At 44.6% G+C, this 13,482-nt stretch overlaps 2 protein-coding genes across 2 annotated transcripts in view; both read right to left on the reverse strand.

Moving 5' to 3' along the window:
- Positions 1–2,616: 2,616 nt before the first annotated feature.
- On the reverse strand, positions 2,617–6,799 carry LOC104076473 (triggering receptor expressed on myeloid cells 2-like). The gene is made up of 4 exons (XM_009577358.1): positions 6,724–6,799; positions 3,776–4,120; positions 3,366–3,420; positions 2,617–2,935 (listed from the first exon to the last, which is right to left on the reverse strand). The coding sequence occupies exons 1-4, from the start codon at positions 6,764–6,766 to the stop codon at positions 2,719–2,721; spliced, it is 660 nt and encodes a 219-aa protein (XP_009575653.1). The 5' UTR covers positions 6,767–6,799; the 3' UTR covers positions 2,617–2,718.
- A 3,525-nt stretch (positions 6,800–10,324) lies between these two features.
- Positions 10,325–13,482, reverse strand: part of TREM1 (triggering receptor expressed on myeloid cells 1) — a 6,873-nt gene continuing 3,715 nt past the window's right edge. Inside the window, exons 5-8 of the mRNA XM_009577377.1 lie at positions 12,349–12,424; positions 11,430–11,545; positions 10,983–11,032; positions 10,325–10,531 (exon numbers count right to left, since the gene is read on the reverse strand). Of these exons, the coding sequence (XP_009575672.1) occupies positions 10,325–10,531; positions 10,983–11,032; positions 11,430–11,545; positions 12,349–12,424 (449 nt within the window). The remainder of the gene's footprint in view (positions 10,532–10,982; positions 11,033–11,429; positions 11,546–12,348; positions 12,425–13,482) is intronic.

Genomic DNA, 13,482 nt, shown 5'->3' on the forward strand with positions numbered 1-13,482 from the left:
CCAGTAAGAAAGCAAACAGCAGCTAGCCTGTCTATGACACCACTCACAATACCTGATCCATGACGTATCGGGAGAGAGGAACAAACAGATTTTCCTCCCCATATGCTAGGTGATTTCAGGCTGAGAACTTTGCAATAGTGGGAGAGAAAGGTCACAGAAGGGCAAAGATTGCCAGATGTCCCACCATGAAGTTCAGTTTCTGGACAAAATACAGAACTACTATAAACAAAAATGAGAACCTAAAAGCTTGTATAATTAAAATTAGCAAATTTCAGGCTAAACATTTCCTCCCCTCATTGACTTCTGGGAACCTCATTCTGTGCCTGGCTATAGATGGCCTGCATAAAAAGTGCTCAAGCAAATAACAGTGTGCAATGCATGCAACAGCACAGAGAGCATCCTGTTCCTAGGAGAAATGAGGAATCTCTGAGCCTTACCTGGGAGTGCCAGCAAGAGCAGCAGGGCTGGAAAACTCCCCATCCTGAAGTAGAAAGCGGTTTAGGGCATAGAGGAAAAAAATGTATCCCAGAGCTTCTTTATCACTGAGAAATTCTCTGTTGCAGGGGAAGCTAACTTGCTCTGTCACTTGCAGTCGTCTGCTGCCTAGAGTGATGATGCCAGTTTGGAATTGCTGAGAATATCTTTTAACCACAATCTTAATATTACTTCTTGGGTGGGAAGGATGCATAATGTTTACTGGCTGCTTTCTTGCTTTAAATACATTGTTGTCTAGATAGCCATATTTAGCAATCAGGCTGTGTGGCTGGAAAAGAAATAGGCATTTTCAGTCTCTAGCGCTACCTTGATATATTGCAGAGCAGCTTTCTGTTGGATGTGTTCATCCTTACTGCTGCTTTGCACCTACATGCAAGTTTTATATCCCTCGTTCCCAAAGCCCTTGTGTAGTGGTGGAGAACCATCACTGTGCCATCACAGAGACAGTGGATGGCCCTGCCTGAGGTCTCTCAACAGGTTGGAGCTGGAACTAGGACCCAGATCTCCTAGTTAGAGCTGCGATTCCCTTGTTTTATAGCAGAAGTCTAGCTGGGCACCACAGTACCTGGCAGTATCTGGCAATACTGAAGCTAGGTTTGTGTTAGTACAGCTGCAGTGGTGTGTGGCTGTGTATGGGCTAATTCACCCTCTGGAAATAGAGGAAATTAGTTTAGACAGAGCACAACCATGCATAGCCTGATGTTGTTCTGGGATCTGAGCTGCTGTTTCTGCATGGTGCTAAATGGAGCTGGCTGGATGTGCCAACGTGCCCGGCTGGCTCAGAGCATTTCTGTACATTATAAACGCAGCAGCGTGTTCTAAGTGTTACCCCTTCTCTGGGTAATGTATTGTGATCTGGTGTACTGCAGCTCTTTATCATGAATCCACACTAAGTCAGATAATCAGTTTGATTTTATTTAGCTTTGCAGGCAGTGCAGTGAAAAGAAGTATGAATGCCCTTGGGTTTGGGGTCTTCCTGGGGGAGCTAAATGCAGCTTCACTGTGGGGAGTTATGAACAATGATCGCATGTTGGTAACATCCCCTTGAGAGGGTAGAAAAAATACAGGGAGAAATACAGAGAGACAGTTCATTCTTGGTTTGCAAAATCATTTGAGAAATGAGGAAGCAGGCTCAGAGCTGCATGTAGTCTTCACATTCCTTTCTGCTATGTTCTGCAGTTCCTTATGCCTTTCCATACTGACTGTTCACCAAGGATCCACACTGTCCAAGGCAATTTTTGGGAGCTAGTCTTCATCACCTTGGAAAGACAGAATCTCTCACCTGGCACTGCTCTGAGATGACATGAAGTTGATGGGTCTCAGTTCAGACCCTGGTGGAATGATACTAGGGATGAATATCTGGAATAACTCTGCCTGGTGGTGTGCTGCAGCTACTGGCAGTGACGGGAGATGATAGCAGAGCATTGCGTTGCCAAAAGTGTGTCAAAAGCTTCAGTCTTTAGAGAGTGGAATCTCAGTTAAAAAGCTGATTTCTAGACAAATAATAACATTAGCTTTCAATACAAACCATCCAGTTCTAGTTATATTTCATGCTTTTGGGGGAAGCATTCGAGCATTTTGTAGAGACATGTAGGACATCTTGAAAAAAGCTATTAGTTCTTTAACACTGATCTTCAATGAATGAGGAGAAGTTTCTTGGAGATTTGAGACAGAACCATGTCTTTCCATTTTTACACTATGTGGATGTGTTTGTGAGTTGCTCAACACATGGTCGTTGAGATGTGTTACCTGAAATTCTATTTATGTTCACTGGTGTATCTGCAGTTTTATTTATAACAAAGCACTTGCCAATAGCTGTATAGAGCAGCAAAGTTTTTTTCTGGCCCAGCAATGAGCTGGGGGAAAACTAAGCAGAGCTCTCTCACCTTTACCATGCCTGGGGAAGCATCTCTGCACTTAGATAAGTCTGTGCTGGATCTCTTGACAGAAAGACTTCGTATTCCTCCTTTCCCCCTGGCTCTTGATCCCATCCTCTTCCATTAGGTTCAGGTGTTACTGGCAGCATCTTTTCAGTTCAATTGTGTTGGAAAAAGTTGGTCAGTGCCAATGAGAAGAGGTGGTAGATGGTGACATTCCCTCTCTAGAGTGATAGGTTCATCGATACCTATGTTTAGTAGGCAATCCTTTTCTTATGGCAGGTGGCAAAGCTTTGCCTGCAAATGCTTGATGTTCATTTCCCTGTGGATTCCCTTTGGTTTAGCTCTAAGCAGTGCTCTCCCAGGAGGGGCTGATTCCATCATGTGCAAAGTCACCAGTGAAAGGGAGGACCTGCTGCTCATTCAAGTTTGTGTTCTTCTGCTCTGTTTCTCTGTTCTTCCTACTGTTGCCAATGATAAAGATCAGCACAGCCACCATGAACTTAGTAACCAGGAATCCAGCAATGATATAGAAGACAGTGAAATCAGCTTCAGGAGGAATGCTATGGGGAACCATAAATACAACAATAAAGCTTAGCCATGAAGGGGATGGTTCAACCTTTAAAGAAACTCTTGTAGTATACAATGTGAAGATGGTAACATCTCCTGCAACAGGCAGTTCCTGCCTGTGCGCAACAGAGCCTGGGAGCTTAGAACAACTATAATAGGTTTTAACTGCAAGATCTCGCATACGGATAAATTATGGTCTGCAGGAGTTGTTTGGCTTGGCACTGAAGCACTGCATTTTCTGGATTAGGATAAAGCTGCTGTTTAGAAACCACACAGCAGCTCTAAGAATTGTCATGGATTAGGAAGAGGTAGAGAATATGCCTGTGGTGGTATTCCTCTCATCTTCAAATGGGGTTGCCGATGCTAATCTGCCTTAGTTCTAGGGAGACTAGAGATCACAGCATGAGGAGTTTTATGGCTTACCTGGAGATGCTCTGCACAGCACTAGGCTCCTCTGGCATTTGGGTCTCCAGGACAGCTGATGATAGAAACAGAACAATTTAGTCTGCAGACGCTTCTGGGTGATATTCATTGGCATCACCAACACCAGTGCCCCAGCTAGGCATAGATAACCAAGGTGAGATTGGGCACTGGGCTGTGTGCTAGGAGATTAATCTGGGTAGGAATAAAGGGATGACATGTGTTAGATGTCCTGTAACAGTGAGGTCATGTTGCTGTAAATCAGGAACTAAAATGAGGTAATGAAACACAGTCCCTCCTTAAACTAAGGAAAAAGTAGATGTTTACTAAAGTGAGGCCTTGGCATCTGCAGACACATACGAAATTTAAGTAGGCACTCAGGAACTCATGAAACTCAGAGCCCCAAGACGTACCTGTCAGCACTTCCACTTGCACCTTCCTTAAGCTGCTTGTTTGCCCCAGGTAGTCAGTTTTACACTGGTACAACCCAGCATCCTGCTTCCTGAGTCGCTTCATGGTCACTGTGAGGACCCCGTCATGGATATTGTCACTGATGGAGGTGCTGCCATTCCTGTTCTTTAGGAATGGCAGCCAGAAGCGTCGGGCGCTCACCACATGTTGGCACTTGGTCTCATCGATCTGCTTGCACCAGCTCTTTTCTCTCCACCGCTGCTGCCAGGGGTTATAGGTGCAGTTGACAGAAATGGTGCCCCCCTCCATTCCGTACACCACAGTGACATTCTCTGCAGCAAAGGATGCTAGGAGAGAAGGAGGAAGTGGTGAGCCAAGTCTCTTTCATATCTATCCCTTACCACTATGTTTATGCTAAACATCATTTTCCTCTTTTACAACTCTAGTGATGGCTGCTGTCACCTGTCTGCTTCCCCCATGAAAGATACAGTGCGCTCAGACTCAGAGTCTTGGTTCAGACTTTCTTGAAATATGTCTGTAGTGATCCCTCTGACTGGTGTGTTATTTGGCTCTTGCCAGGCAGCTATTCTTGTGTGGGGGACTGAGGGAAGGAGGAGGTATCAGCTTCATTAATATTTGCAGATTTTCTGAAGCTCAGGAAATTTTGGTCGTTGCCTTCCCTTCTGGGCCCTTGGTGACTGCTCTGGATTGCAGTCTGGAGCTCAACCACATCACACTTTCTGTAATCATTGGGCTCCTGCCCAGTACAGGGAAGCAGTTTCAGCATGATTAGGGGATTAAATACAAACTTGCATTTTCCTCTGGTCCTGAGGAGCATGAAGCTGGGCATTCAGGTAGATTGAGCTGGAATCAGGCAAACTGTCTTGATTTTTAAAAGCTCTTTTTACAAGGCAGCTCATAAAAACATAGCTTGACCCAATAATGACAAATTGTTTCTGTGTAACTCTCGTTAGACTAGTCTTGATGTAACACTCCTGCTTTGCAACGTCCAGCCTGCTTATTTGCACACAGCTGCAGCCAGGCAGCTTGCTTCAGGTTTTGGCCCTGAGCTCGGCCCTTCCACCTATGTTCATAGATGCAGATTTGGCTCTGGAGTACCTGCTATGGAAAAGGTCCTTTTGCACTAAATGCCCATGAAATTTATCCCCATTTTAAGGCTCTTTATACAGCCAGAGAGAAGCAACACAGCCCTGGAAAATGCTAGAAGCAAAGTGACACCTACAAGCCGGTGTCCAGCTAGCTGTTTGGGAGGTTACTTCTTAATCCCACTCCTAATTTCTAAATCCATGCGTTTAGCAACTTTTTTCACCCTATTTTTTAATATTCTACCAATTTCAATCATGTTGACAACTGGTCTTTGGCTGCTTGCCTTTTTTTTGGCCTTAGTTCCTTATTTCTAATTTCCATTCCTCTTTATGGTAGGCAAAGGCAGAAGGGACAGTCTGAGCTATTAATACTTCCAGAGAGAAGTGCAGTGTGGTATTTATGGAAATCCGTATTTCTAGTTAAAAAATTCAGAGGCTAGTGCCTTCTGTGAAACCATACGTAATGATAAAACAGAAATAAATTAAAAAACAGGCTCATGTGAGGACTTTGTGCTGACTGAGCCTTTTAATACCACTTCTTAAAATAATTTCAACCATTCTGAGTGAATTGTAAACTAAAAAAACTGAAGGTCTTTCAGGTTTGACTACAAGAAGGCATAAAAATGGATCTGTGCTCTCCAAGTATCCAACACCTGCAAGTCTTTATTCTGATACGTTGCTCCACTCCGCTGTTCCAGTCAAGGCTTACCTCACTGCATGTCCAATCCAGTCCTGTGCAATCCCTCTAAACATTTTAACTTCCTCTCTTGTTTCTCCTGTGGACCCTTCCTTGCCTCCAGTTCTGCCCCTTCAGTTCTTGGAACGGCCCCAGGGTTTTGTTTTTTGGTTTTGTTTTAAAAAGAAAAAGCATTGCAAAAAAATCTCTTGATCAGAATCATGGCTTTTAAAGATTTGCTGATGCCCCTGTGGAAAACTTTGTGTCATTATCTTTTCAACTAATCCTGCTGACAGATCATTTACTGTTTGTGTTCCTCCTCCCTCGTGTGCTACTGAAAAAAGTATACTGGACTTTTTTCCAAACTCATTCGGATTTTTGAGACAGGTTTCTGTGCTCCCAAAGCCTGAATCTGTTGCCTTTCTGTGCACTACTGCAAGCATCGGATCTCCAAAGTGTGGCTGGAGAGAGAAGAATGCCAGCTGGGAATACCAGCTGGGTCCTGTGCCTCGTTTCTCATTTCAGATGAACATTGCTTTCCAAGCTGAAAATAGTTAAGTGCCCAACATTTCAGAGATGTGCCCTTCATTGAGTTTTATCCTCCTCCTCTTGAACCCTAGATGCTACAATTTACATTCAAAGCCCTAAAAATGCAAACAAATATGATTTTGCAATTTCACATTTCATTCTGAGAAGGCACACAAGACTTCTGTCAACAGTGTTTCCTGTTGTGACTCCAAAGGATCCCTGTGAGAAAAGCTGAGCGTATGGATCACCGCTGGGCCGTTGTTAACTTAAGGGAAAAAACCAAACTCCGAGGAAGGAGTCTGACATCCCTGCAATATAACTGGGGAGGAAGAGTAGAGGGGAGAATACAGTGCAATGCTCCAGGTTCCCTCTGCTTGCATTGCATTGGACCTTGCAGTGTACAGCCAGGCAGTAAGACTCTTTATCCATAATAACTGTTTGTATTGGTCTTCCTAAGAACTGCATGCTACAACGAAGATGCCTTTGCATCCAGAAAAAGCTACTGTGTTTCAAGACCTGTGCAGTCTTTTCGCATAGCATTATCAGTAATCTCACCTAAGGTGCAGGTAGAAACTAAGTTTTGCACCAATCCTTTACCCTATCTGTTAACTGAAACCCAAGGCCATGTACGCTTTCTTACCTGACAAGAAGACCAAGAAGATGAGGTGCATGAGCTTCTCCATGTCAGTTGAGCAGAGAAGGGGACAAGAGAGGAGTCTGGAGAAAAGTGAAAAGGGCTCTTGCCCAAGAGCCGCTTGCTTTTCCCCCCCTCCTTGCTCTGCCGGACAGAATGAGCACAGGAACTTGGCATCTTTTTCATCCTGCATATTGAGCAATTCACCAGGGATGGGCATTTCTCTCGTGGGCTGAAAATTCAGGCATCAGCATTGCCCACTCACAGCCACAATTAAGTCTAGACAGCCTGAAAGAGAGCACCATGTGATGGCCTGAAACCATGGTACTGGGAGTGCCTGTCAGCTCAGCAACGGTGCCTGTCTAACAGAGCAGGCTTTACATACAAGCTTTGCATGGGGTGAATTTCTGGAAAGCCAAAAAGGAGAGGGTGGCTCTCATTGAGACTCTGCAGGTAGCTCAGTCAGCATCACGAGGATGAAGGGAGGGCAAGGACATAATCTTGGGGTTTATCTTCCAGGGAAAGGAGGTTTAGAAGAGCCTGTGCATGAAGCATTCCTATTTAACATATAACTGAGGACAGGAAAACAAGAACACTGTGCTGGGTGAAGCTTTGAGGTGCTTTGGATGAGCAAAACAGACATTTTTATTTTGTACCTAGCAGAAAGGACATAAGATCAAGGAATGGGGGCATTGATTCAGAGCCAATCAGTGCCATACTGATGCAGTAGTTCAGGACTGCAGTTATGGAGCCTCCTATAGCGTTAGCAAACTGATAGGCTGTGGATGGGTTGCTCTTTTTTGAATTTATTTACTTGGAGATCTTCCATGGAAGTATGAATAGACCCTGGCTTCTTAACTTGTGTGCTTATCTGTTGCTTAACAGGCAGATAAACCTGCAGGTCTATCAATTCATAAATGTGCCTTCTTTTTCTTTCCTCTAATTAGTGTTTAAGAAAATGGTACCTTACAGTATCAAAAAATTCTCTGTGAGGCTTACGGATTGCAGTTTTTGTTCATTCTTGCTCCAGTGAGCACAAATCTGGATTCTCTTTGATCAGAAGCAACTGTCTACCTGAAAATGTCTCTGTTGAACTCAATTGTTTTCTACTATTACTCTTCCACTGTTTGACCCAGTGTAACTGACTGCATGAATAGCAAATAGTTAGAAGAATCTTGGGCTGAATGAACCATTTCCAGAACCATTTTCTTTTTCTTTCTGTCATTTCAGGTTAAACATGTCAACTCTGAAAATCTCAAAAAATAGATCAGCTTCCCTGCTGCAGCCATAGCAAGAGAAGCCTATTGGACGTGACTGGCTTGTGAACAGGGATTGGTTCAGGCCCCTTTAATTTGCCACCCGCCGGCAGACCTTGGTGCAGCCAAATAACGTGCTGGGGTTTCTGGTCTTTTGGAGAAATTGAGCTGAGCCCCAGCAAACTCACTCATATTGCTCACCACATGACTGCTAAGTAAAGGCAGCAAATGTGTCATCTGGAATATTTCCAGCAGAGAGAGGGAAGTAATGGTATCACTTTCCAAGGCCCTGGTGAGCTCTCCCATGAAACTGTATATGCATTTCTGGTCTCCTGTGACTTTAGAAGCAGCCACAAAACCTTGCTTTCTATGGTGTAGCCAAAAAAAAAGTGCTGGAAGTACACATGCTGGTTTGTATTGATCTTCCAAAGAACCAGCTGCACTGGTGAATAGGCTGTGAAGACCTGTTTAAAGTACAGCACAGTGCTGCAAAAGAACAGAGCTACATCTGAGACTAGCTGGATAGTGATTCCTGAAGTGATGCAAAGATGCCTCATAACAATGAAGGTGAGAGACCAAGTGCATTGGAAAAACATGTTTGATAGTTTATAGTGTGATTATTCAGAATAGCAGGGTTTGATGAGGTCCCAGCCCGTCTAGTGTTCCTGTGTCAGCTCTTGGAAATTGCCAACCTGCATCATAGCTGCACTGGAGGTCCATAAATATATTGTGTGTCTGAATTACTTGGACATTTACATCTGTAAATAATCCACTCTTAATTGCCATTGTGTCCCTTTTGTTATATCAGCTGATGTTGAGACCAGCCCTCATACACTCATACTTCTTTCTCTGTTGTCTGTGTTATACCTCCTGCAACTTCTGCACAGCCTACCAGTTTCTTGCTCAGTGCTACAGACCTTCCTCATGTCTGTCTCAGGGCTCGCCCTTGCAGTTAGCACAGCAAGGCAAATTCTGTTCAAAAACATCCCAGTGCCCTCTCCACTCCTCTAGTGCAATACCACATGTTGTTCCCTTCTTTCCTTTCTCCAGAAACACTCATTTTTGGTTCTCCCTGCTTGTCTTGGTTCCCCACTGCCTTGGTTTAAGCAGCCGGTTTGTGTGTTCTTGGGGAACAGAGGGTGTAAGACAGCAGCCCACCCACAAGTTGTTGAACAAAGTAAGGGCCTTTGATTAGGAGGTGGTGAAAGGATGGGGCAGTCTGCACAAACTACACATGGGAAGCCATGCCTGTAACTTTAGATTTCAGCTGCTGCTTCATTCTGTTTTCAATGTACAGTCCTCAAAGACTGCATAAATATGCTGTGGCTGTGGATGACCCTGAGAGCAAATTCAGCTCTCAAGCTTGGAAATAATTGAGTTGTCTAGAGGGTACAGTGTCGGCGGCTTTTGCTAGTGTAAGCCACAGCAGCCACACTGAATCCATCCCACAACACTCTGCACTCCGTAAAGGGACAATTGTATATGCACTCAGAAGTGACATCACCTTCATTCCCTCCCACTCCCAAACTCCAGTGTGTACATTCTATTTCTTGATCTAAAGCTAAACATTTAGCTTTAGTTTGAAAGCTGTTCACCATCTTAGTTCTTACCTAAGTGGACTAAGAAATTTAGATTATAGGGGAATTTGCATTAAGTCTCAAAAAGTGTACGTATTACTTATATGCTCCATTGTTGTTTTGTAGCTACAAGACCTTCTGGTGCTCAGATTCATACAGCACAATCCTCAGTTTGCAAAGTTTGCAGTGCAGCATATCATTGTATTGCAATACACCCTTAAGCTATTTGCCTTCAGGTAGATGCTGGTTCTGCTTATTCCTATAATCCAGTGCTCATATCCCCCACCAATTACATGGCAAATGAACCCGGTCACAGCAAGGTTAGAGTTTTATCCCTACAGCACTGGAATGAGTTTGCTTGGCCATAGTAGCTGAACCCTTAGGGGTGGGATAGAGTTTCTATCAGTGAACATAGTTGAAATGCCAAAGCCATCCACGTCCAGACGAATATTGCTCTTATTCAAAAGGTCAATCCTCCACACCTGCCTCTCCAAAAGAGCCTGCATTTTAATGGAATTGAAGAAAGCAGATGTGCAAGGGATCCTGAGAACTACCCAGCACCTCTGTCTGACCCGAGAGAATCTGCACACTTGTGGCAAAATTCTCTACTGGCCTCTAATAGGAGGGAGGTCTTAAAATGCACAGGCAATATACACATGGCAGCAAAAACTTAGATCTTTCCCCAGTGTCCATCCACACACCTTCTACTCCCCATTCCCACTTTGTATTCCAGTTCTTTTCTCCCATTTCTGGATTGTTTTGGGGTTCTGTGCTTCATCCTTTGTCATTTGTCGGTAACCGCTTGAGAGCAATGATAGCATATTCCACATTTTCGTCTTTGGGTTTCTTGTGAGTCTGACTTGGTTCAACATTGCAGTAAAGAGGATCCTCAGAGCTGAGCTGGGATTTAAAGTTCAGGGTAACATATTTTAGGTCTTTGCTGTCATCCTTGGGACTTTCCATTCTTTCAGTGCTGTCAAGCTATGAAAAGAAAGGGAAAACACTTGTTAGCATGATTCAGTGCCAGGCCACAGCTGTTATCAAAACAAGATTTTCCCTGGCGGAAAGGAGAAGCCGTGTAAAAATTTACCTTCGGTCATGACAGAGATGGAAGAACAGAAAACTCTTTCCTTCATCACCTCTCCTTGATACAGGTTACATCTTCTAACCTTGGTTTCTAGTCTTTGAGTAATTTCTCAGAGAGAGAATTTGCTCCACTGTGTTTTTTTCCTACTGGAGTTTCCTTAGATTAATTACCTCCTCTCTTTCCACCTGGGAACATTCCTCTCTCTGGTGACATTAAATACCATTTTGCCTCCTGCTCACAACCAAAAATGAGCACCAAGGTCCTTGTCAGATGGGTCAGCCAGCTCTTCACAAACTATTGGCAAGGGATTGAGGTACCATATGGGAAATCCAACATTTTCCTTACCTGTGCTATGTCCTCTGGTTTGTCATAGGTGTCCTCTGCTTGTCTGGTACCTTTGGAATGAGCCAAAATCAGAGGTTTTAGAAGTAGAGAAGTCCATGAAATGCCTGGGCGTTGCCTATGCTTTATAGTTTTGGGGAAGGCTGTGGGATTGTGCAGGGATAGAAGCAATGGGTGTGCCAGTGGGACCCATTTACCCTGAGTCTGGTGAACATATTGCTCTCACTTCTAACATGTTAGGGGGTGTCCTGTGCAGAGTCTGGAGGAACATGGGTTTGAGAGGAGATCACAGCAAGGAGCCTGCTTTGAGGCTTCCCAGGCTGCACCTGCCTTATCTTCTCCAGGGCATTGTGAGTTGGGAATAAGCTCACCTGGAGTGGAAAAGTGATGACGAGAGAAGGCCCTGTTTAGTACAGACTAGAACACGAGGCATCACCAGTCTCCACATACCTCTTCTCTTTAGCTGCTTGCGACGCTTGACGCTCAGTGTTATCGAGGTGATAAGTGCCAGGATGAACAGGATGCTCAGGACCCCAGAGAGTAGGATGAAGGTGTTTACGTTTGAGCTGAAGCCAGGAGAGCAAAGGAGTTATCAGTGTTAGATGGTAGCACAGCACGATGCTGGCGCAGCCCATTACGAAACAGTGACCAAAAAAAGCAACAGGAATAGCTTTTATGCACTTGGAAGGAGGGTCTGGCTCTCCTGCAGCAATGCTATCTTGATTTTTCTACCTGGCTGTGCCTTCTGGGCATTTCCTAAACTACACTCCGGGCTTTAAAAATAAGCCACTGTTCAAAGTTCAGAGCACGATTCCAGGCTCTCTGGAGCAGGTACTGCCTTTTCCTCCTGTGTTTTGCTGCACCTGGCACACTGGAGCTGATGTATGACTGTACTCTTAGGTGCTGCTGTAGTGTTAATGATGGCAGATGTCCAAAGGGGAAGAAAATCCTTTACATTTAACAGCCTGGTAAATAGAAGGATAAAATAGCAGCCAAGGACTATTTCATTGTTAAATATTCATGGGCAGGAGTGAGCAAAGTTGAGACAGAAAGGCTTAGGGGCAGAATCTGGGGGTTTCTATTGCTGCAAAGAGTACAGCCCAAAGAGATAAGGATAAAAAAGTAGATAGGCAGAAAGCTGTGACTTGATTTTATCGATCTGCTTCTTCCTTTGTAATTACACTCTGGGCAGGAGCTGGAAGAGGAGAGGCCATCTTTGGTAAGGACGCCTGTCATATCTAATTCCTCTGTAAGCAGGAGTCTTCAGAATGCCCAGAGACTGCCTACCCCAGGAAGACAGGTGTATTGTGGACGAGACTTTAATAACTCTTGTCTGTGTTCAAGCTCAAAGACTTCCTCTAGGCCTTACCTCGGTGCTGGGGTGTTGCCAGAAGGGGTTGTTTGACTTGTGCCTACAGTACCTGACAAAGTTGTTCCAGCCAATACTGCAATCACAAACATGAAGAGAAGAATAATCACTACTGGGCTGCTTTGCATTTACCAGCTAAACTTCCCTGCCATTGCACATGGATATAAATCCACTCCTGCTCTGACACCCAACACAGACAAGCTGCCCAAGCTGTAACCTGTGTCATTAAGACTTCCTGGCAGCAGGCAAAGCAATGCAAGGATTGAAAGGTGGGAGGGAGGGGCAAGGAGCTCAGCAGGAGCCCCACTCTGTGTGTACCCACCAGAATGCATGGCAGAAGGAAGTGCTGTAAGTGCAAGCAGATATGCTCTGCAGCAAAGATCTTCAGATAGCAATGACGTACTTAACGACTCTGTGCTTAAGCAGACAGAGGCTTGCAAAAACTAAGCAAAGAGCATTGTCTGTGAAAGACTCGTCTGTAAGAATTGCTTCCGGGACTGCTTCTGTGCCCATGGGAGGTTGTGTGTGCAGGAGCCTGTTCACTTAGCAACTGCATTCAGTCCCATGTGTTAGGATTTTCTCCTAGAGAATTATGTCGTCCCCTCTCATCTCCTGGATTGCCATATCCCTTCAGTGCTGCTCTGCCAAATTCCAGACAGACAGGCTGCAGCATGGTGCTCGTCTCCCACAATCAGGTGCCTAAGTGTTACCGCTTAGTGTTAAAACATCATGCTGGAAGAAAACCTAGAAGTCACAGATCTTTAAAATATGGGTCTAAAGGTTGTCCCCTTGACAACCAAATGTGAAGGTCTTAACAGTCTTTGAAAGCCAAGGGATGAGTTGCTATAAAGGGGCTATCATGAGAATGAGTGACAGAAACACCTCTGTGAAAACGACTGAAGCTGCTCTCAGGTAAAAAAGAAGCAATACAGCCCATGCATGTGGTTCAGTTCTGATCCCTGCTGCTATTCCATAGCATGATTGGTGTGAGAAGGTACAATGATGTAGGGTTTGGGCAGGCAAACACATGCAGATGTAACGTGGGAGGTGGTGTAAGCTGCGCAGTGCAGAGACTAGGCAGAGAGAGTAGGAAAGTGAGTCTGGAATCTACAAACAACAACGTTTCCCTACCGG

The sequence above is a fragment of the Fulmarus glacialis genome, unplaced genomic scaffold (assembly GCF_000690835.1).
Source record: "Fulmarus glacialis isolate BGI_N327 unplaced genomic scaffold, ASM69083v1 scaffold1770, whole genome shotgun sequence".
NCBI lineage: Eukaryota > Metazoa > Chordata > Aves > Procellariiformes > Procellariidae > Fulmarus > Fulmarus glacialis.

Excerpts from the sequence above, each read along its gene's own strand:
- LOC104076473 (XM_009577358.1), bottom strand. The coding sequence starts at position 6,766 with ATGGAGAAGCTCATGCACCTCATCTTCTTGGTCTTCTTGTCAG. Across the intron at positions 3,421-3,775 it reads GCAAGTGGAAGTGCTGACAG|CTGTCCTGGAGACCCAAATG; the intron begins GTACGTCTTGGG and ends TTCTATCATCAG. Across the intron at positions 2,936-3,365 it reads GCTGTGCAGAGCATCTCCAG|CATTCCTCCTGAAGCTGATT; the intron begins GTAAGCCATAAA and ends GGTTCCCCATAG.